This window comes from Aureobasidium namibiae (genome assembly GCF_000721765.1).
Source record: "Aureobasidium namibiae CBS 147.97 unplaced genomic scaffold scaffold_1, whole genome shotgun sequence".
Taxonomy (NCBI): domain Eukaryota; kingdom Fungi; phylum Ascomycota; class Dothideomycetes; order Dothideales; family Saccotheciaceae; genus Aureobasidium; species Aureobasidium namibiae.
Window position 1 is genome coordinate 125,827 of NW_013581208.1, and position 19,115 is coordinate 144,941.

At 51.3% G+C, this 19,115-nt stretch overlaps 12 protein-coding genes across 12 annotated transcripts; 5 read left to right on the forward strand and 7 right to left on the reverse strand.

The window, feature by feature from the left end:
- Positions 1–323: 323 nt before the first annotated feature.
- On the reverse strand, positions 324–1,169 carry M436DRAFT_34933 (uncharacterized protein; the record flags this gene model as incomplete). The annotated part of the gene is made up of 1 exon (XM_013576129.1): positions 324–1,169. The coding sequence occupies one exon, from the start codon at positions 1,167–1,169 to the stop codon at positions 324–326; it is 846 nt and encodes a 281-aa protein (XP_013431583.1).
- Positions 1,170–1,455: 286 nt separating this feature from the next.
- M436DRAFT_77227 (alpha/beta-hydrolase) lies at positions 1,456–2,252 on the forward strand (the record flags this gene model as incomplete). Its single annotated transcript, XM_013576868.1, has 2 exons — positions 1,456–1,573; positions 1,630–2,252. 2 exons carry the CDS (start codon positions 1,456–1,458, stop codon positions 2,250–2,252), a joined length of 741 nt encoding a protein of 246 aa, XP_013432322.1.
- A 32-nt stretch (positions 2,253–2,284) lies between these two features.
- Positions 2,285–3,240, reverse strand: M436DRAFT_37109 (rhomboid protein 2; the record flags this gene model as incomplete). The annotated part of the gene is made up of 4 exons (XM_013576531.1): positions 2,285–2,681; positions 2,734–2,815; positions 2,868–3,005; positions 3,060–3,240. The coding sequence occupies 4 exons, from the start codon at positions 3,238–3,240 to the stop codon at positions 2,285–2,287; spliced, it is 798 nt and encodes a 265-aa protein (XP_013431985.1).
- Positions 3,241–3,447: 207 nt separating this feature from the next.
- Positions 3,448–5,483, forward strand: M436DRAFT_77229 (Glycosylphosphatidylinositol:protein transamidase, GAA1 component; the record flags this gene model as incomplete). The annotated part of the gene is made up of 4 exons (XM_013576869.1): positions 3,448–3,500; positions 3,551–4,892; positions 4,944–5,390; positions 5,460–5,483. The coding sequence occupies 4 exons, from the start codon at positions 3,448–3,450 to the stop codon at positions 5,481–5,483; spliced, it is 1,866 nt and encodes a 621-aa protein (XP_013432323.1).
- Positions 5,484–5,605: 122 nt separating this feature from the next.
- On the reverse strand, positions 5,606–6,129 carry M436DRAFT_68544 (HIT-like protein; the record flags this gene model as incomplete). Its single annotated transcript, XM_013576727.1, has 3 exons — positions 5,606–5,890; positions 5,944–6,026; positions 6,093–6,129. The coding sequence occupies 3 exons, from the start codon at positions 6,127–6,129 to the stop codon at positions 5,606–5,608; spliced, it is 405 nt and encodes a 134-aa protein (XP_013432181.1).
- A 366-nt stretch (positions 6,130–6,495) lies between these two features.
- Positions 6,496–8,167, forward strand: M436DRAFT_59346 (ubiquitin carboxyl-terminal hydrolase-like protein 22; the record flags this gene model as incomplete). The annotated part of the gene is made up of 4 exons (XM_013576570.1): positions 6,496–6,592; positions 6,642–6,851; positions 6,899–6,988; positions 7,038–8,167. 4 exons carry the CDS (start codon positions 6,496–6,498, stop codon positions 8,165–8,167), a joined length of 1,527 nt encoding a protein of 508 aa, XP_013432024.1.
- A 149-nt stretch (positions 8,168–8,316) lies between these two features.
- M436DRAFT_59347 (metallo-beta-lactamase superfamily protein) lies at positions 8,317–9,295 on the reverse strand (the record flags this gene model as incomplete). Its single annotated transcript, XM_013576571.1, has 3 exons — positions 8,317–9,062; positions 9,139–9,151; positions 9,212–9,295. 3 exons carry the CDS (start codon positions 9,293–9,295, stop codon positions 8,317–8,319), a joined length of 843 nt encoding a protein of 280 aa, XP_013432025.1.
- A 369-nt stretch (positions 9,296–9,664) lies between these two features.
- Positions 9,665–10,697, forward strand: M436DRAFT_59348 (uncharacterized protein; the record flags this gene model as incomplete). Its single annotated transcript, XM_013576572.1, has 5 exons — positions 9,665–9,702; positions 9,778–10,066; positions 10,153–10,273; positions 10,338–10,409; positions 10,471–10,697. The coding sequence occupies 5 exons, from the start codon at positions 9,665–9,667 to the stop codon at positions 10,695–10,697; spliced, it is 747 nt and encodes a 248-aa protein (XP_013432026.1).
- A 420-nt stretch (positions 10,698–11,117) lies between these two features.
- M436DRAFT_68548 (uncharacterized protein) lies at positions 11,118–13,932 on the reverse strand (the record flags this gene model as incomplete). The annotated part of the gene is made up of 2 exons (XM_013576728.1): positions 11,118–11,251; positions 11,448–13,932. The coding sequence occupies 2 exons, from the start codon at positions 13,930–13,932 to the stop codon at positions 11,118–11,120; spliced, it is 2,619 nt and encodes an 872-aa protein (XP_013432182.1).
- A 348-nt stretch (positions 13,933–14,280) lies between these two features.
- Positions 14,281–15,234, forward strand: M436DRAFT_13281 (uncharacterized protein; the record flags this gene model as incomplete). The annotated part of the gene is made up of 2 exons (XM_013576035.1): positions 14,281–15,023; positions 15,075–15,234. Coding segments are annotated over 2 exons (903 nt in total), but the record flags the coding sequence as incomplete, so codon positions are not given.
- An 870-nt stretch (positions 15,235–16,104) lies between these two features.
- On the reverse strand, positions 16,105–17,415 carry M436DRAFT_35495 (mitochondrial carrier; the record flags this gene model as incomplete). The annotated part of the gene is made up of 5 exons (XM_013576228.1): positions 16,105–16,135; positions 16,188–16,831; positions 16,914–17,050; positions 17,109–17,120; positions 17,316–17,415. The coding sequence occupies 5 exons, from the start codon at positions 17,413–17,415 to the stop codon at positions 16,105–16,107; spliced, it is 924 nt and encodes a 307-aa protein (XP_013431682.1).
- A 596-nt stretch (positions 17,416–18,011) lies between these two features.
- Positions 18,012–19,025, reverse strand: M436DRAFT_36711 (uncharacterized protein; the record flags this gene model as incomplete). Its single annotated transcript, XM_013576451.1, has 2 exons — positions 18,012–18,823; positions 18,866–19,025. The coding sequence occupies 2 exons, from the start codon at positions 19,023–19,025 to the stop codon at positions 18,012–18,014; spliced, it is 972 nt and encodes a 323-aa protein (XP_013431905.1).
- Positions 19,026–19,115: the final 90 nt, after the last annotated feature.

A 19,115-nucleotide genomic window follows, 5' to 3' on the forward strand; every position in this document is an offset into this window, starting at 1 on the left:
AAGGTCCACGTGCCGGATTTACCCCAGAGGTTTAATATAATATATTTCATACAGATCTGCGCCTGCCGTCGGCGTCAGAGCCTGGCTTTGTCGTGGGAACCTGATCAGGTCGGATGGAATAAAGCAAAGACCTGACACTTAGAGGTGACGACGTCGATATTCCAGACTAGACGGAGTAAGTGCGATGACACGAAGCTACAGGGATCGTTGTTAAAGGTTGGTCTCGTGAACTCCAACGGAATCTCTAGAATCGGGTCTTTGTGTAAGTGGATAAGGGCGTTGATGGGTATCATGGTAAGAAGAAGATGAGAAAGGAAAAGAGATCAGAATCTGATGCATCTGCTCTCTTCGTGGGCGCTCTTGCACTCGAGACCGCACACACGAGAACCACACTTCAAGCATTTGACACGTCCCCAATATCCACACATCTCACAAAAGACTCTTTGTGGTGGAGCGGTGGCCGGGGTGGGTGCTGAGCGTGCGGCATTGTATGAGAGTTGTGGTGCTGAAAGCAGAGCCTCGATTTCGGCAGCGGTAGCGGTAAGCGGAGCCGGCGGTGAAAGCAGAGAATCGTGTTGGAGTTGTTGCGAGTCGACGGACGAGTCGACCAGATAGGGTTTGAGGAAATCGGGAATCAAGGGTGCTGATGGAACGGTAGAAGCAGCATTGGACATGGCAGCAGTCGGAGCTGGACTCTGGTCGACAGCAAGGGGAGCTGATTGTGGTTGCAGTTGTGGTTTGCGTCGTGCGATGGGTGTTTTGCTCGCTCTCTGAGGTGGTTTCGGAGGCTCTATGTCGACTTCGATGCCATGGTGCTGCTTGGAAGCCAATGCAGCTTCGTCCTGATCCAAGTAATGCGAAAAGTCCTTTCCCGAGGCCAAGATGCGGCGCGTGTTCTGCGTCTGGCGACGGTTGGATTTCGACTTGGGCGGAGCAATGTTGACAGGCTTATGGCTATCCTTGTCGAGGTCGTCTAGATGTCGTTGGATGGCAGTCTGTTGGCGGATGGTGAGATCGCCTTGACTGAGGCCTGCTACAGAGGCGCGCACACGCTTGCGGCTTGAAGGGTTGATGGCGGCCTTGGAGGGATCATAACCCGTGTCGACGACATAGCTCCATCCCGGCGCTGCTGCCTTTGCCGTCGTTGGCAGCTCTTGGATGTGCGGCATTGCGTGTGTATGAGAGGAGTGTTTCAGAAGTCGAAGCTTTCGTCATGGTCGCATGTGTTTCGGCGGACCCCAGTCACACTTCCCCTCGACCCCACAGGTTCAGCAGTGGTGAGTGGTCCGTATTACCGTCACTTCGTCACACGTCGGGCGGACGAGAGGAGATAGTATCATGTCAAACTGCTCAACTGGCTTTGGCTTTTGCTAGAATCATAGCTGCCTTATAAGAATGCTACTTGCTTCGACTTTGCCCTTCCGCACTCGATCCTTCTCTAATCTTCCATCCAACATGCAAAACCAACAGCCTCCCCTTGTCAAATCAGCCCCCAAACCTGCCAGCGACCCCGCTCATGGTGCTGCCATGATATTCCTGCATGGTTTCGACGATGATGCTATGGGCTGGGAGAGTATGTCTCCTCTTCGTCTGCTTCGATCTGACGACAAGAACTTACACGGCATCCAGACATAGCCACGCAATTCCACGACGGAAACAAGCTTCCTTACATGCAATGGGTCTTTCCAAATGCACCACACAACTTGGACGCCAGGCAGAATGCTTGGTACACTCCCTCTTCCTTGCAACCAGCGCCTCCTGGTCGTCCGGAGCTCGCTCCAGATGAAGATGAAGAGGGCCTAAGGAAGAGTGTCGCATATGTCGAATCACTCATTGACCATCTTACGTCGAGAGGCATACCGCCCAACCGCATAGTCCTCGGAGGCTTCTCGCAAGGATGTGCACTTGCATTGCTTACTGAGTTGACTTCTCGCTATGCCGGAAAGCTTGCAGGTATTGTCGGCTTGATGGGATACTTGCCGTTGCCCGACATCATCCAAAAATTACGAACCAAGGCAGGACTACCTCACGTGGTCGGTCATGTTCCCATGTTCTTGGGACGCGGATCCGCGGATAGATTGATTCCTCGAAGCAAATGGACCGAAGGCTTGAACAAGCTGAAGCAGTTGGGCGTCGACGATGGAGCCATGGAAATCAAGGAGTATGAGGGCTTGGCGCATGCGCTGTCACCTGCTGTCTTGCAGGACTTGAGCAAATGGCTGGAAAGAGTTGTGCCACAGTTGGAGGATTAAGAGTATAGCTAGCTTTTATATGCGAACGCAAATCAAGGACCAAGTCTTTGAGTGCTTCCAAGAGAAGCGAGAGTGGGCCCCGGTCTAGGTTCTGCGGTTGTAGGCAGTACGCCATATCTTCCATATGTCTTCTGGTCGACTGAAACGTAATGAGGTAGACGGCCGAGGAGGTTGAGTTTGCCCTCAATCCATCTCAGAATCTTCTCGTTGGGAACAAGGAACTTAACGTAGCCCAGGCCCCATAGATAGCCAACGGCAAGACCACACAAGTGACCAAGGAAGCTGGTGTTGGGTACAAGGACAGCGACGAAGAGATTGAGGATCAGGGGAGCGGTCCAAGTGGGAATGTTGTAAGGGCCAAGAGCGAAGTTGGGGTTCTGCTTGTACGTCTTGATGGACTCGGAAGCCAGGAGAAGGAATACCCAGACACTGCAGATGGGATTAGCGAAGGCCGGAGGTAGCGGGATAACGAGAGTCTTACCTTGCGCCTTGGACGGCGGTGTTGGATCTGAAGATAAAGCGTTCAATCAGAGTATAACTTCCTCCCGGGAGAAGACCGAATGCTAGCAGACTCGTTAGACACGGAAGCAATCGGAGAGAGAGTGAGAGACGAACGGCCTGTGAAGAGGAGCAGAGTCGGCAGAGAGCCATTCTCGGCTTCGAAACGTTCGAGAAGCGGAGTCAGAGCGAAGATGTTGACAATCATGTGAATGAAGCCAACATGAAGAAGAGGAAAGGTATTCAATCGGTACACTAGGGCAGCGGTCAGACAAGCAGCTGCAAAGGGTTTGGAAGGAGGGTAGATACTGGTTCCGAGATTCATCTCATTTGGTATCAAAGCGGCCCATTGCTGGAACCAGTTGAGTCTAAGGCTGGCGATCCAAAAAGCGACTATAACAACGAGAAGCGCACGCGTGCACAAGGGCAAGCGGAAGAGATAGGAGCGCACACGACGAGCGTCGAACTGGGGCAGCGAGAACGACGGCATCGCAAGCAAAGACAGGGCGAGCTGGGGTGGAGCAGCAGCAGTAGCAACAGCGATGGAGCCGGGAGAGGACAAAGGTCAGGTCTTGTGTGTTGGTCGCGTCGGCGGAGACGTGGATTCGCTCTAGCAACGCTTCCCCTTGTTTTCCATCAGAGGCGCGCCCTGACCCTCTCTTGCACCTCCTGAAAGTCCGACTGACTGTCGACCGCAATGGCAGCTCTACTGTGTAAGATGGCCCGATCAATCAGACTAGGAACGCTCAAGTAATAACTCGGCTCTTGTCTGAAGCAGGACTGCTCAGTCTCCGACACAGCCGCCGTCTTGCCCGCATCCCGCCCTACCTGTCGTTTCTATGCATCGTCATTGGCGTCGCCTGGTTGTTGCTGCTTCCGCTCGACGACTATTCACGCCGCACCTACGTCTCCGAGAACGCCATCCTTCCCGGCCAGGTTCACACCTACTTCGGTGGTAGCGAGCACAATGTCTTTCGCGCATACAGACAGGAAGTGGCCTTGATGGATGAGCTCTCTTCCCAAGACCGTTCTCAAAAGTTATACCACATGCTGGCCGCCAACGGTCTGAAACCCCATGTCCAGAACTACTCCTACTCCATCTCGGGCCAGAACAAGACGGGCCAGAACGTCTATGCACTGCTGCAGGGTCCGAGAGCAGATGCCACCGAAGCCATGGTCTTGATCGCTGCGTGGAGGAACATGGACGACAAGATCAACTACAGTGCTGTCGCCTTACTCCTGACTCTGGCAAGATATTTCAAGAGGTGGTCCATCTGGTCAAAGGACATCATCGTCATGATCCCCTCGGACAGCACTTACGGCCCCCACGCCTGGGTTGACGCCTACCACGACACACATGACACCACTGCAGTGCAGCCCCTGAACATCAAAGCAGGCGCTCTTCAAGCTGCCATTGCTATCGATTACCCCGCTGGTCCGTGGGGTCATCGTTTTGACAAGCTGCATGTTGTATACGACGGCATCAACGGTCAATTGCCCAATCTTGATCTTGTCAACACCGCCGTCAACATCGCCCAGGGCCAGCTTGGCATTACTTGCACCATCCAGCGCATGTGGCATCACCAGGACAGCTACCGCGAGCGTCTCGACACAATGCTCAGGGGTATGATGAATCAAGCTGTAGGTCATGCGACCGGTCCACACAGTGTCTTCATGCCTTACCACATCGATGCTATCACTCTGCAGACGGTTGGTGATGGTTGGCACGATGAGATTTCACTCGGAAGAACTGTCGAGAGTCTTTTCCGCAGCGTCAACAATCTCCTCGAGCATCTGCACCAGAGTTTCTTCTTCTATTTGCTTATGCAAGCCAACCGCTTCGTGAGCATTGGTACCTATCTGCCCAGTGCCATGCTCATTGCAGTCAACTTCACCATCACTTGTATATTGCTCTGGGTCCAGAGCGGTCGTCCAGAACGTCAAAGCCCCAACCCAGCCTCGCCTAAGAGCGAGAAGAAGCCTGAGTTGACTCTTGTCAAGGAAGGTGAGAGCGTAGCTCTGGTACCATCTGTGGATCTTGAAGTGATCCAAAGGGATCTGTTTAGCCCTTTGGCCATCGTACTCGGCATTCATGCATTAGGTCTGGTGCCGTTCTACGTTTTGAACCAGATTCCGGAAGAGGTATGCAGAATTTACCTGGCACTCGTCAACTCTCGCTAATATGTTGTATAGACATCGATGACAGTACTCGCGGCTCTTGTGGTACCCACCATCACCATGCCCGCAATCCTCGCATTTGCTCTTCGCAGCACTCTTGAACTTCCGCCTCAGACGTTTACTCTCATACAATGCTTCTCTCTACTTCTGCTCGGTGCTGCTCTCTCCACTCTCGCTACCCTCAACTTCTCACAAGCTCTTTTCGTCGGACTACTCGCCTCTCCGTTATCATTTGTCCGACCCTTCTCTCCCCCGCGGACATGGCCAGTTGGCGTAAAGGTCGTACTGGGAGTCTTGTCTGTGGCGGTCATGATTGCGACTTCACCGCCAGCCGCATTGCATGTCCTGGGGATGGTGACAGGCAAAAGCTTCGATGAGGTCATTGCAGCTGCGGCGTGGGCTTGGAGAGTGGAAAGAGTGTGGACAGGAGTCACAGTGTGGGTCTTATGGTGGCCGGCATGGGTATGCGGAGGGCTTGCTCTTTGCAGTGGCTTCATAGGGTGAAGCTACACCATGACATAACACGTTTAGACTTGCGAGTCATCAAAAGTATAGATGTTTGATTCTTCTTCTTTCGTTTGCCAACATGGTCTCGTTCTCCTTCTCTAGACCTTGATCGTCTTGACTCCAAGCTTCTAGTGACTTCCAAGCGTATCTCATTTCCTCGCGTCTTTTCCTTACATCTTTGCCATAATCTCCTCCCTAAGCTTCTTCAGCTTGTCCTGGTTGCCTTGCTGCTGAGGCCAGTTGATACCAAGGCCTTCCTTCTCATTTGGCTTGGGAATCATGTGGAAGTGAACGTGGTCCACGACCTGGTGAGCGATGCGTCCATTGTTCTGCAGGATGTTGTAGTCCTCAGCATTCACCGCTTGAGCAATCTTCTTTGCGACGGGCAGGATCTCTGTAAGTTGGTCGTCGGGGATATCGTGGAGTTTTGCGCCGTGGTACTTGGGAATGACGAGCTGGGACAAGTGATTAGAGAGGTGGAAGAGGAGTGAGTCAAAGAGAAACTAACGGCGTGGCCATAGCTCAGAGGGTTGATGTCGAGGAAAGCAAAGACTTTGTCGCTTTCGAAGAGTTTCATCGAGGGGATCTCGCCTGTCATATTGGGTAGTGGTGTCAGCTAGTGTTTCGATATGAGATTTGGTCAAGATTTCAATGTACCCTTGATGATCTTGCAGAAGATGCAGGCAGCTGCCATGGTTGATGATGTGTAAGGTGTGATTGAAGACTATGTACACAGATGGTGTTACAGAAATGCAGCTCAGATCAACAAAGGTGAATAGACGAGCCCGGCCCCTCGTCCAGCTCGACCTTTTGCACTCGTCCGAACGCCGACCGAACATGGCAGTGACGACTGCGGGGTGAAGCTTTGACCTGAAAGTCCCTTCCTGCCTGTTCTGGCTTGCTTCTTCGGAGACAAAGTCGGAGTTAAGAATGGCCGACTCGCTCCGAACGAGTGTCGCATGCGATCTACATGTTGTTTGCGACAAGTCGGAGACCATCATTGTCAAACCACTTCCCGACTCGCAGGCAATGTAGCTGATGTGGCTACACGCTCATCATCATGGAGAATAAATCACAGTCGCCAGTGCTTACCAAGAAGCACTCTCTCGCCGACATTCGCTTTCCATCCCCAGGCTCGCAATCAACACATGGCTGCGGTATGCCGTCCCATGAAAACAGCTTCGTCGCATGCCTGACAACTCTTAGATCATGTCAGGGCTCAGCTTGAAGCTTCACAGCCCCAGCTGATCAAGCGATACACGACTTTGATGCAAACTGTACACAAGTATGGCGCAATTGGTCCTCACCTAAACAAGTCATCCGCCATCTCATTACGCCCTACCTACCTCTGCTTAGACTGTTCGAGTGTCTTTGCCTCGGAAGAGCGCGATCAGCATGACAAGAAGCACATTCTTTGTAAGTACACATACGCTGCACCGAGCCACATCTTCTGACAAAGCCAGGTGTGGAATCATCAAAGGGCAATGTGTACTGCCGGGACTGCGACGACTTTGTCTATGACAATGCTCTCGAAGACATACGCACCCAACAAGGTATGCATACAGGTCAAAAACACAGCGACGACGTCTTACCACCTCTCAGGCAAGAAGCGCAAGCACACCGTTTTCATGTCCGATGTCGACAGCAAGATTCTCGCCGCAAACGCCGCACCCACACCATGCCGCGCCAAAGGCCTTCGCGGACTCTACAACATGGGACAGACATGCTTCATGTCGGTCGTCCTACAATCCTTGATCCACAACCCCTTCATCCGCGCCTTTTACCTTTCCATCGGTCACCGCTCCATCGACTGCGAACGCGAAGCATGCACTTCATGTGCTCTCGACGACATCATTACCGAGTTCCACAGTACTGAAAAGGCTGAAGGTTACGGTGCAGTGGCCATGCTTCAGGGAAGTTGGAAAGGAGGTGGTAATCTGGCTGGCTACCAACAACAGGATGCTCACGAGTACCTGCAGTTTATCCTGAACTCGCTCCATACCACGAATCTTGAAGAAGATGAGAAGGAGGAAAAGGCTGAAGACTGCAATTGCGTCATTCACCGTGCCTTCTGTGGCCTGATGCGCAGCACTGTTGTCTGTTCCAAGTGCAAGAACGTCACAGCTGCCGTGGACCCATTCATGGACCTATCTCTCGACCTCAAGAGTGCTGGACCCAAGAAGAAAAAGAACGATCCACCCGTGGCACCTCAAGCCGTCAATCTGACCGAATGCCTCGACCGTTTCACAAGTCCGGAAGTCTTGCCAGCTTCGGACTACCGCTGTCGAGAGTGTGACAGCCAACAGACCGCCACCAAACGTCTTGCTCTGTCACGACTACCGCCGGTGCTGCCGATACATCTGAAACGCTTCTCTCACTCGAAGACTTCCTCTACGTCCATTAAACTCGATGCCAAAGTGCATTTCCCGACCATCTTGGACATGCAACCCTATGTCAGTCGGCCGCGCTCTAAGAAGGGCGGTAGTGAAACCAATGGGGCTAAGAATGGTGCGGACGCTGAGAAGGGTACATCCCCGCGCCCTATGTATGAGCTCAGCAGTGTCATTGTGCATAAGGGCAAAATGGATAGCGGTCATTATGTGAGTTATGCTAGAGAGGGTGATGAATGGTTCCTGTTCGATGACAGCAAAGTCGTTTTGGTCGAAGAGAAAGAAGTCTTGGCTGCAGAAGCATACATGCTCTTCTATATTGTTCAGGAAATTGAGGTTTGAGTTACAATACCGAGCACGGCTGGCGTTTTGGTGTACTGTCTCCAGCATACTAGCAAGCAGAGAAAGGCGTTCATCAAGATACCAGGCATTTAGCAGTTGTACAGACTCGATGGGCCAGGAAATATCAAATATCAGTCTGCTGCCCTTCATCACAAAGCAGACTTGGACTGCAAGAACCATGCTCCGTCATCCTCGTGGACTTTTCCTTCCTTCTTCAACTTGTCCAAGACTTGCAAAACACCTCTCTCGGCCGGTGCATGCAAATTCTCGGGATATCCTTTATAGATGACCTTTACCAAATCCATCGACTGCCACCCATTCTTCCCTTCCTCGGTCTCTCTTCCCAAAACATCCACAATCTGCTCTTCTCTCTCTTGTCTGTGTCGAATGTATTCCCGAATCTTGGCTTTGCCATCTTCAATCACAGGGCCATGACCAGGATACGCACGTCCAGAAAATTCATGTTGCATCTTTTGCAAACTGTCCATGTAGGCGCTCAAGTCTTCGAATACAGCCGTGCCTTGACCCAACACATTGTCACCTGTAAACATTGCATTTTCCTCTTCTAGGACCAACGCCATGTGATCTGTTGTATGGCCCGGACAGTGGAAAGCTTTCAATGTAGCGCCTTGGATGTTGAACACTTGACCATTGCTGATTTCCTGTTGGCCTTTGTCTGCTTGGTTTTTGTAGACGGGGACGTTTGGGTAGAGGGAAAGTAGGTCGGGGATACCTCCTACGTGGTCGGGATGCCAGTGGGTGAGGATTACTTTGGAGATGGAGGCTTTTTCTGCAGACAGGAGGTGCTTTAGGGAGGTCAGCCAGGCGGGTTTGCCTTCGCCTGTGTCGATTAGGATGCGGGTTGGTCCTTGGCCGACTAGGTATGTGTTTGTTCCTTTTTTTCGTGGAAGCTTTTGGTTAGTTTTGATTGCTTGGTTGAGGTGGGTTGTTTGGTTCTGGTTTTATCATACCTTGGAGAGTAAACTGGCAAAATTGTTAGTCGGACTGATTAGAATAATCTTCGTCAAATGTTATGATACTTACTTTTCCTGGGTTGCCGCCTAGTATTCTGATTACTCTCGAGCTGACACGCTCAATCTCTGGTAAATGTACTAGACTTGATGCCATGATTGATACAGTCGAAAGTCTGTTCTGTGATGTCCTTATGATAGTGATGGCTCGTTTCCGTAACTTTTTATAAAGTAGCTGCTTTATTCGATTGTCGTGGTGATTTATAAGTGATTGGCCTTTCTCACTCAGACAATGGAGTCATGTCCATTTGGACCTCGGCTCTGCAAGCACGAAATTAGAACCACTTCGCAGACAAGCACCAAGCACAAAGTCAGGGTGCCTCCAAGTTTACATGCCAAGATAATCCCGATCGAGCATATTCAGGTGCTTTGGAAGAAAACGAAATCGCTCAAAGTCCTGCTGCTCCAGAATTTTTCCGCACCACATCCATATCACTCGCAATCGTCTATACCACCAATCAGAAAAATGGGACTCACCGATGACTTCGACGAGGATGACCGTCCGTAAGCATTTCCACCCCCAAATCAACAATCTCTCTCTCTTGAACTATGGTTCTAACGAAAAAAATAAAACACCAGTCAACTGGACCCCTCAACCATGGCTCTGCTCCAAGAATTCTACACGGAAAGAGACGAGCGGGAAAAGCAATTCGAAGACTTGAAATCAAAAGCCGAGGATGAATTCGACAACAGCTCCAAACCTCTGTCTATGGATCTGTTCGCCGAAAGTTGGCAAGACAGCCAGTTCTGGTACAAAGATGAGACTGCAAAGGTGTTAGCTGAGCAATTGTTGGATGGTGTGACTGAAGACAGTCGCATTGCCGTTGTTTCGGCGCCGAGTGTGTATATTCAGTTGAGGAATCTGCTGGTGAGTAGGTGTATGGCGGGAGTAACGAAAGGAGTGGAGAAAACAAAAAGGAGAAATTGGAAACTAATGAAAGTTGCTATTTGCAGAATGATCGCGAAAAGTACCCGATACGACCGAAACTCATGCTTTTGGAGTTTGACGAGAGGTTTGCGGTTTTCAAGGATGACTTTGCTTTTTACGATTACAAGCAACCTATCAAATTGGATCGTAAGACACAAGGGGGTCAAAGGATCAGAAGGTGATGAGAATCAATGCTGACAGCAGTCAACAGCCAGCCTCAAAGGCTCTTTCGACAGAATCATCTGCGATCCTCCATTCTTGAACGAGGACTGCCAGTCAAAAGGTAAACTACATCCTCCATTCTTTGCTTCCAGAAACGTCATACTAACGAAGATCTATCACAGCTGCACTCACAGTCCGCTGGCTGGCCAAGACATGGGAGGCTCCTCTCCGACTCATCCAATGCACTGGAGAGAGAATGGAGTCGTTGGCCCACAAGTTGTACGGCAAGGCTGGTATGCGCACCACCACCTTCCGTCCTGAGCACTCCAAGGGCTTGAGCAATGAGTTCAGATGCTATGCCAACTTTGAGTGCGATGTCTGGAAGTTTGAGCCTCAAAACTTGTCGTAGGTGTTGTTTTCATCGCAAGGTTATGTTGAGGAGCTTGATCATGGATATATTTTGATACAACAAGGAACACACCAGCCTCTTTCATACGGACTCAGTGACACAACTTGGAAGCTAGTGAAACGATGAGCCTAGAAGTTGTGTTGGTTGACTCTGTGTATTGTCATGATCCAAGTCTTCCGATCATCGCTTTTGCGCAAGGTATAATAATTTTCTAGTCAACATTTTCCCAAGAATCTGCTGATCCTTCCAGATCCGGCAAGTTTCTCCATCCAGGCGCTCTGGCCGAGTGGTCTAAGGCGTTAGACTTGAATTCTATCTTCAGTAATCTAATCTCTTCGGAGGCATGTGTTCGAACCACATGGGCGTCGATATTACCTTTTGCCCTTGGTCCGTATCGTATGCCCTGATAGTGCGTTGTCGTCACTTTTGTTTGTCAGCCATTGTGAGAAGTGACCGTTCGGTGGTTGAGGTAGTGTACTCTAGGTCTTCGCGCATCAGGGCGGTGCTTTTGCTCAATCCATGTACATCTCCATCACTGGCATCCCCATAAGCATCTTTGGAAGGAAGTGAGCACCGACGATTGATTAAACTTTTGGTATTATTGGGCATCAGACTCGCCCTCGTCAAAACTTCTATGAGTATTTACAAAATCTTTCAATCATCGAGAACTGGATCCAAGTCCTCCTTGTATATATCTCTTCCCGCTGGCCTTGTTCGTCTTTGGATCCCGTCTTCTTAGGTCTGGCGCACGGTTGAAGGGTGATGCGACCCATCTCCGTCGGTGAGGTACCCGACCAATCTGCTTCCGATACTCCCAAGCCATATGATCTGCTTCTTGTTCCATGTTGTCTAATGGTTGCATCTGCGCCCTAGCCAATTCGAAGTTCTCGCTCCTGAGTGTGAAGGCGGCTTCGTCTAGACAATCTGCAACTCCATCACCTTCGAGACGACGAACGAACGGAAGAATCCATTGAAACTTCTGTGTGCTGAGCCAAGCGCCGTCTCGGAGGGGGCGAGTCACTCCAGCATGGACAAGAGCCCGAGACATTAAGCTTGAAAGAGGTGCGCCTCGATCGCGAAGGAAGTTCAAGCAATCGCACACTCGTCTGAAGGCCATTCTCGAAGTCAACAGTGGTGACTTGGCTATGGCGTAAGCGACGTGATGCACCAGCTCGATCCTCTCCTTAGACAGAGAGTTTGTGGGGCCAGATCGCATGTTCACTGGCAGCGAGCCTGCATAATCTGGCCTGTTCAACAGGTCAAATATAGCTTCTGTGCTCCAGGCTGCTCGACTCTCGACAAGAGCAAACAGTAACTCGGGTATTTCTGAAAGCCACTGAGTGCTTTCTGACCGATTAAAGACGTCCAACGCCCATTGTGTTTTCTCGATTCCAATGAAATGCCGCATGATATCCACAGCCACGGAGTAAGGAATTTTGACATCGTTTCTAACAAGTTTCAGAAAGAAATGATATGACCATACAGGTGACTTGTGGTGTTTCAGCACTTGAAACAAATCACAAAGCCATGGAGTGTAGTCAATCTTGTTTTCTCTCAAGAGCTTGAATAGATGAACCCAGGCTCCACCCCGAGCTGGATAAACACCCTTCTGATTTGGCTTACAGCGTTCACGCAGCGTTGACGCAACTGTATCGAAAACGAATTGACGTGTTGAGGAATTTTCTTTGTAGGTGCGAGGTTGATCAGGAGTTCGGGACATCGTATATTTTACTCCGTAGGTTTGGAACGGGGCTTTGTCTCTGAAGCCTTGACGACTGTGGACTTTTGGCGGGCGCTGTAGTGGGAGGTGGTGTACTGTGGCCGATGTTGTATTGCTAGTGACATCCAGTATATCAAAGTCTGGTATGTCCGGTATCTCTGGTACCTCAAGTACAGTAGGCTTGATCCAACTGTGCAAGACAATGATGGCGGCATCTGCGGGATGAAGATTCCGCAGGTGAGCACCAAGCTCAGTGATGGTAAATTTCGAAGCAAGGAAAGAATAAAGTCGCGTAGCAAATAATGAGTCAGGTCGAAGGATTGAGGGACGAAAGAGACGAAGATCATCAAGCCAGCAGACAAGCCTCTCAGCATGATCAACATGGGTAAGTTTGAGGTCGCAGAGACTGCTGACGAACTGTCGAGTGGCCTCCCATACCATCTGTTCAAAAAACTCATCGGGAATAATGCTCAAGATGGGCATTAGCTGATCTGAAGGACCAAGCTGTCCGGTTCGGGAGAGTATGCTTTGTCTGAGGTATCTGATCATGATCTTACTGCCTGATTGGCCGGAAAATGAGACAAGTGCAGCCATGAGCTTGAGGACGTCTGGTGACGGCGGTAGAGAGAGCATGTTCAGGAGCAGTTTGGCGCCCAAACGGTGTGCGGGAGGATTTGGAGCATGCGCATGTACCAATGATTGATGAAGCATGCTGAGGACTTCGAACAACAACTGAGGATCAATCCCTGCAGCTTCCTTGGCCATGTCGCTGAGCATGCCCGACAACTCTTCGATTGGCATGGTGCTCAATGCAATCTTGTCGCATACAAGACAAAAGCAATCTCGAATATGTGCAGGGCAGGCGTTGGTAGAAAACAGGTGATTGAGATATGCACGAGAGTTGTGGGCTACCTCATGGTTCAAATCGCTCTGCAGGAAGGCCAGGATCTGATCATGAGTGGATCGGATCATGAGGGAGCGACAAGCGGCTTTGCTGAAGTTTGAAGAGACACTGGAGTCGTTATGTATGGCAGCATGTGCTCGTGCCAATGAGTCCAGAGTGCGGCATGAAGCCAATAGGAACGTGTACTCGTCGAAAGAAAGCTCTTGATCTTGTAGGGGCTTGGGCGGTGATGGGACGCTATGAGTTCCAGTCAAGGTGGGGAGTGTCCGAGGTATAGGAGGAGCGGGAGGAGCGTGGTGCGGTGGACTCGGGGCACGCGACTGGACGGTACTCGGCGGGGCCCATAGCGAAGTCATGTCGACACCTCCGGAGCCGAAGAGAGCACCAAAGTCAGGAATCAGGCCTGCCGAGGGGGTAGGCATACTGAGGCCAGCCATACGTCTCCTAGCGAGGCGACGACGAGCCTCCAATGGCCCCGGAACGTTGCTGCCATGGCGTCTGGTATTTGTATGGTTATGGTTGACCAGATAGGTATTGGCGAAGCGACGGTAGGCAGCAGCAAGCGTGTCATCGGAGATCCAGATGTGCTGCGGCTGGAGTCGACATGGCATGGAAGGCGCCTGGCAATTCGGCGATTGACTGATTGAAGACAGCGAGGATGCGGACAAGAAAGTGCAAGCTTGTATGGCCGGCGGCAGGTGCAATGCGGTGCCAAGGCCGCGTCCATCGCAGTTTCCGTTGCGCATCTCGAAATGTTCCGCCGTGCATAGCGACTTTGTCCATTCGCCCTCCGCTCTCCGCTCTCCACCCGTCACTTCAGATGATTCTACGATCAATAGCCTTGCGCCAAGGTATGTTCTATCTGTTCCGATCGATTGCCCAACAATACTCATGTCTCGATAGGCCGCAGAGCAGTGGCCAAGCCCGCACGATGCCTCCACTCATCAGCCACTTGCTTGCAACACACCCAATCCATTGATCCCGATTCCTACTCGTTCTCTTCGCGCGTCCAACCTCCCGTCGACGGTGATCAGGTTGCTCGTGACTACCGCGCGTTCAAGCACCACCAGGAAGTCACCAACCGAATTGGATCTGTCGTCACTCCCAAGTACCAGCCGCACAAGCAACTCACCCAGCCTCCATCGGCGGATGAAATTTCTCTCGAGCTCCTTCTGGCTTCGCAATCTCATTTGGGTCACTCTACTTCGCTCTGGAATCCTGCAAACGCGCGCTACATCTTCGGTGTCCGCCAGGGTATTCACATCATCTCACTTGACCAGACCGCCTCCCACTTGCGCAGAGCATGTGCTGTCGTCCGCGGTGTCGCCCAACGTGGTGGTCTAATCCTGTTCGTTGGTACTCGTGAGGGTCAAGAGAGAATCGTCGTCAAGGCTGCTGAGCTGGCTGGTGGCTGCCATCTGTTTGATCGTTGGATTCCTGGAAGCATCACCAACGGTGCTCAAATTCTGGGCAGGTGTCGTACAAAAGTCGTTGACGAGAATGACAAGGAGATCAAGGGCTTCGAGGAGCAACTCGAGGCAAAGGGTGCTCTCAAGCCCGATCTGGTCGTCTGCTTGAACCCTCGGGAAAACTATGTCTTGCTGCACGAGTGTGGCCTTAACAACATTCCTACTATTGGTGTCATTGACACTGACGCAAACCCTACTTGGGTCACCTACCCTATACCCGCCAACGACGACAGGTACGTATAGCTTGTTCCACCCAGACATGTGTGATCGCTGACCAATGCCAGTCTTCGTTGCATCAACCTCATCGGAGGCGTTCTTGGACGTGCTGCTGAGTCGGGCATGAAATCACGTCTCGGCCAGGCCGCCCAAGGTAAGGTCTCATACTCGGCACGCCATAACCTCGATCCCCCAACCTCCGACCAGATTGCCGCTGCCTACGAAGCCGAACGCTCCTTCAACAAGAACAACGAATTCGACGATGATGCGGAAAATCGCCTTGTTACTTCGTCCACTCCCGCAGACGAAGACGCCAGGATTCAGGAACAGGCCGACATTACCATGCTGAGCGCGTTCGAATACGCTCAGTTCGCCGACTTTGACGAGGATGCCATGACTGCCGCCTTCGACATGCACTTGCCTGACCAGAAGACATCAGAGACATCAGAGCTGGCCGAGCTGAGAGATAACCTCCGTCGCACTCACCGTGCTCTCCAGGTACCGTCCGAGGGCGGGCCAGAATACCTTGAGAGCAAGCCCATCGATGCTAAGACCGCAGTCGAGCTTGAGGCAGAAGCACAAGATATGATGGATGAGCCTCTTACTCAACAAGAAGCTGCTGCACTGCACTCTCGTGACGGAGGCAAGGGCGAAAACCCCTACGAGGGAGGCAGTTACCGTAGCGCTCTCAAGATGCGCAAGAACGCTGCCGACGCCACGCTAAGCAGGATGATTGCTCTTAAGAGACAAGCATTTGGTGAGGAGTTGTCTGCCGAAGACAAGGAGGTGCTACGCAAGCTAGACGAAGCAGCCAAGAACGCACCCGCAGTCGACGAAGGCCAGTTCGCTCTCCCTGCGAGACGCCCTTCATAATCGTCTCTTGTACAAATTGTATCATGTAAAGCATAGAGTGGGGGTTTGGGATCGAGAAAAGCCTGGCGTTCTTTTGAGTTGATGTGTATGAAAATTTGACTCTCGCAAATCAATGTTTGGTATTATACCATTTGACCAGAATTGAAAGATTTTATGTCACTTTTGCACTGTTCTCTCCGGATAAACGGCTCCCAGTTGTGACACCAAATTACATACCGACCGCATCTAGCTGATCAAACGCATGGTCAACTCGACACTAGTAGAAAAGTTAGCATATTGACATCCAAGGAGTGACCAGCAAAACTCACGTAGCAAAAGTACCAGCGGAAACAGGCATAGCTCTCAGCAGAGTAGGACCCAACCCTCTCCAGAAACCTCTCATACCCTCACCCCTCCACGTCTGCGCAAAGGTATCACGCATACTCTTGTACTTCTGGTCGGCTCCGAAGCCATCACTCTGCATCTTGGACTTGATGACATCAAAGGGATAACTTCCGAGCCAGAGGGCCTCACCGGCCAAACCACCATACAGCGCAATCTTCCAAGTAGGGATTTCCTTGCGCTCGATGCCGTTGCGCTTGGCATCCTGGTTCATCATGAATTCGAAAGCAGTGAACCAAACACCATAGGCCTGGGCTTCGCGGAACCAAGTCACGCCTGTGCCGCGGTAAAGGCCTTTGGCAACGCCTTCGTGGGCGATGAGTTTCTTTACGCAGTCGATGGGGCCGTTGTAGAGGCGTGCTGCACCGTGGGGTTGTGTTTGCAGGCGGATACGGATGTGTTCGATGGGAGATGACATTAGTGTGTTTGCGATACCGGCAAAGGCGCCGGCTGCGTAGTACTGGCTGTAGGAAAGGGGCTGGGGTGTTTTGAGGAGGCCGTTGTTGTTTGCTGCGTTTTGGCGCTCAAAGGCACGGCGAGCGTAGTGGAAGGCTCCGAATTGGACGGATACCTTGGAGTTATCAGAATGGCTTCCTCTTGTTTACATGTTTTACCAATGCTGCTGCAAAAGAAAATCCCAGGATGCTACTCACGCATGCACCGATACCGATCAATGGTGTCAGTGTACCCTTGTAGAAGGCAGCTGCGCCCTCGTTCTTCAAGATCTTCGATGCAGCATCTGCTGCGCCAGAGTATTGGTTCGTTGTTTGCAGGCGGACCTTGACAATGTCTTTTGATTCATATCAGCACCACACAGTTGCAGTCGAGGATCGCGTGTTTTTCTTTACCGAAAGGTTGTCCTAAGAGAATGTATTGTCAGCAACGCACTTTCAATTACCACGAAATATAGTTGGTCTTCCTTGCGTAACCTCCCCTCTTCTCACAAGTCACAGAAACGTCTAAGATCTGGTCTTGAGCCATACATCATGCCTTGCTCTTCCTGTTGTCTCAATTGCGCTTGATATGACTCTCCCAGATACGCCAAGTTTACTCACCAATCAACACTTGTGCAACTCCACCAACAGCACCGGCAAACAAATCCTTGACGGCGCGGTTGCCGCCTTCTCTCTCAATCTCTTCCACTGCGTCGGCCATCTTTCTCTTTCAGTTCAGACAATTGATTCCAGAGAAGGAAAGATAGAAATTGATCAAGTGACAGATAGTGAAAGTCACAAGGCGTCGTTGATGGACCCCGTTCTCAACGCCGTGGTCGGCCGTGCCTTCCCCTTCTGTCAGACGCTTGCGTGCTCACTCCTTGCTCGCTCGGAATTCATCGTCTTGACACATTTCTTTCTATCATGTACCGCGGGCGGTATCTTGGCCTTGATTTCGCACCAAAAAGCGAATGTCTCAAAGTTCGTGGGATAAGCAAATGGGTTGCGTTGCGTATCCGTATCAAACTGGCCTATCTTTCTTGACATGCTCTGGCATGATACGGGACAGCTCCAAGATACTGAAGAGTCAAACAAATCATCACAGGACGAGCGTGCACCAATTGACAGATCGTGTCCTATAAGCTTGCTCCATTACATGTATCGTGAAATTGTTCAAACTGAGATGGTGGTGGAACGACCCTGCTAACAGAAGCCATCTGGGCTGCCATTTGATATTTAATATTCAATCTCTGTGCTAGTTGCTGAAAACTATTCAGCGTATGCTCGCTTCTCTCATAACTTCATTGATCGTGTAATCTACTCGGCCTTCCAACGACGGCCACCACCCTGTTGCCAGAGCCAGACTGCTTCCGTAGCGTATGATTTTGCACCCATGTGTCTTCCTCCTGCAGCGCCTCTACCCTCGCTCTCGGCCAGGCAAATCTCAAGCACACTTTCCTTCTTCACCTCGAACCACAATCCTCTTGCCAACTCTCCAAGTGTGTGTTTAGCACCAATCGTGCCTTGACCCTCCTCTCCTGGATCACCAAATTCGCCTTTGCCGAGTCTGTAAAGGACGCGGCCGAGCGTCTGGAAAGCGACGCATCGTTGGGCAGGCACACTGGATCTGGCTAGCATAGCTAGCTCAGGTATCGTATACCCCGCGGCATCAGGAGCATCACCATGATGATGCAGACCCATTGTAACAGGAATCTCTGCTGCAAGACTTGGGGGAATCAATGCGCCAGTGAAAGCAAATCGAATGTCTTTGGGATCGAGAGATGTCTGAGAGGCGGAGTATGCGTTCTTCGGTGTAGAGGTCATCCATTCCAATTTCTCCGGGTCGGCGGGAAGATCTGGGAAGTACTTCTCGTGTAGGTCTTCGAGGAAGTTTGGGTCTGAAGGATCGAGTGATGGCGGCTGAGGTGGTCGTGGGAAGTGGATGGTCGAGTCTGTTGGTAGGGCAACTTCTGCTGCTGCTTCGTGACCGGAGTGGTCGTGATCGTGCTTGTGTTGTTTCAGTGATGTTCCATTGGCCTCTGCACCTGCTGGCTCGTCTTCTACCTCAGCAAACTTTACAGTCTTGCGAGGCTTTGCGATGTCCGGTCGTGCCTTGGTTTCCTGCTCCGCTTCCTCGATCTTCTCTTGTAATCCGGGAAAGTCCTCGTTACTTCCACCTTCTTCGATAGTCGCGCGACCCAGCAGGCGTTGAATCAGAGACGGATCCAGTGACGACAGCAATTCTCTCTGTTCTTCCTCAATCTCTTCGGGCGACATGGCAGCGATTCTTTGGCGATTCTCCTCGTCGATGCGCCGCCTCTCGGTAGTCATGAAATCGTCATTGTCGTCTCCAAAGTCATTACTTTGAGGCTGTGGTGTTGGCGCAACAGGTTTTACATCCTGTCTGCTCTTCTTGAACCT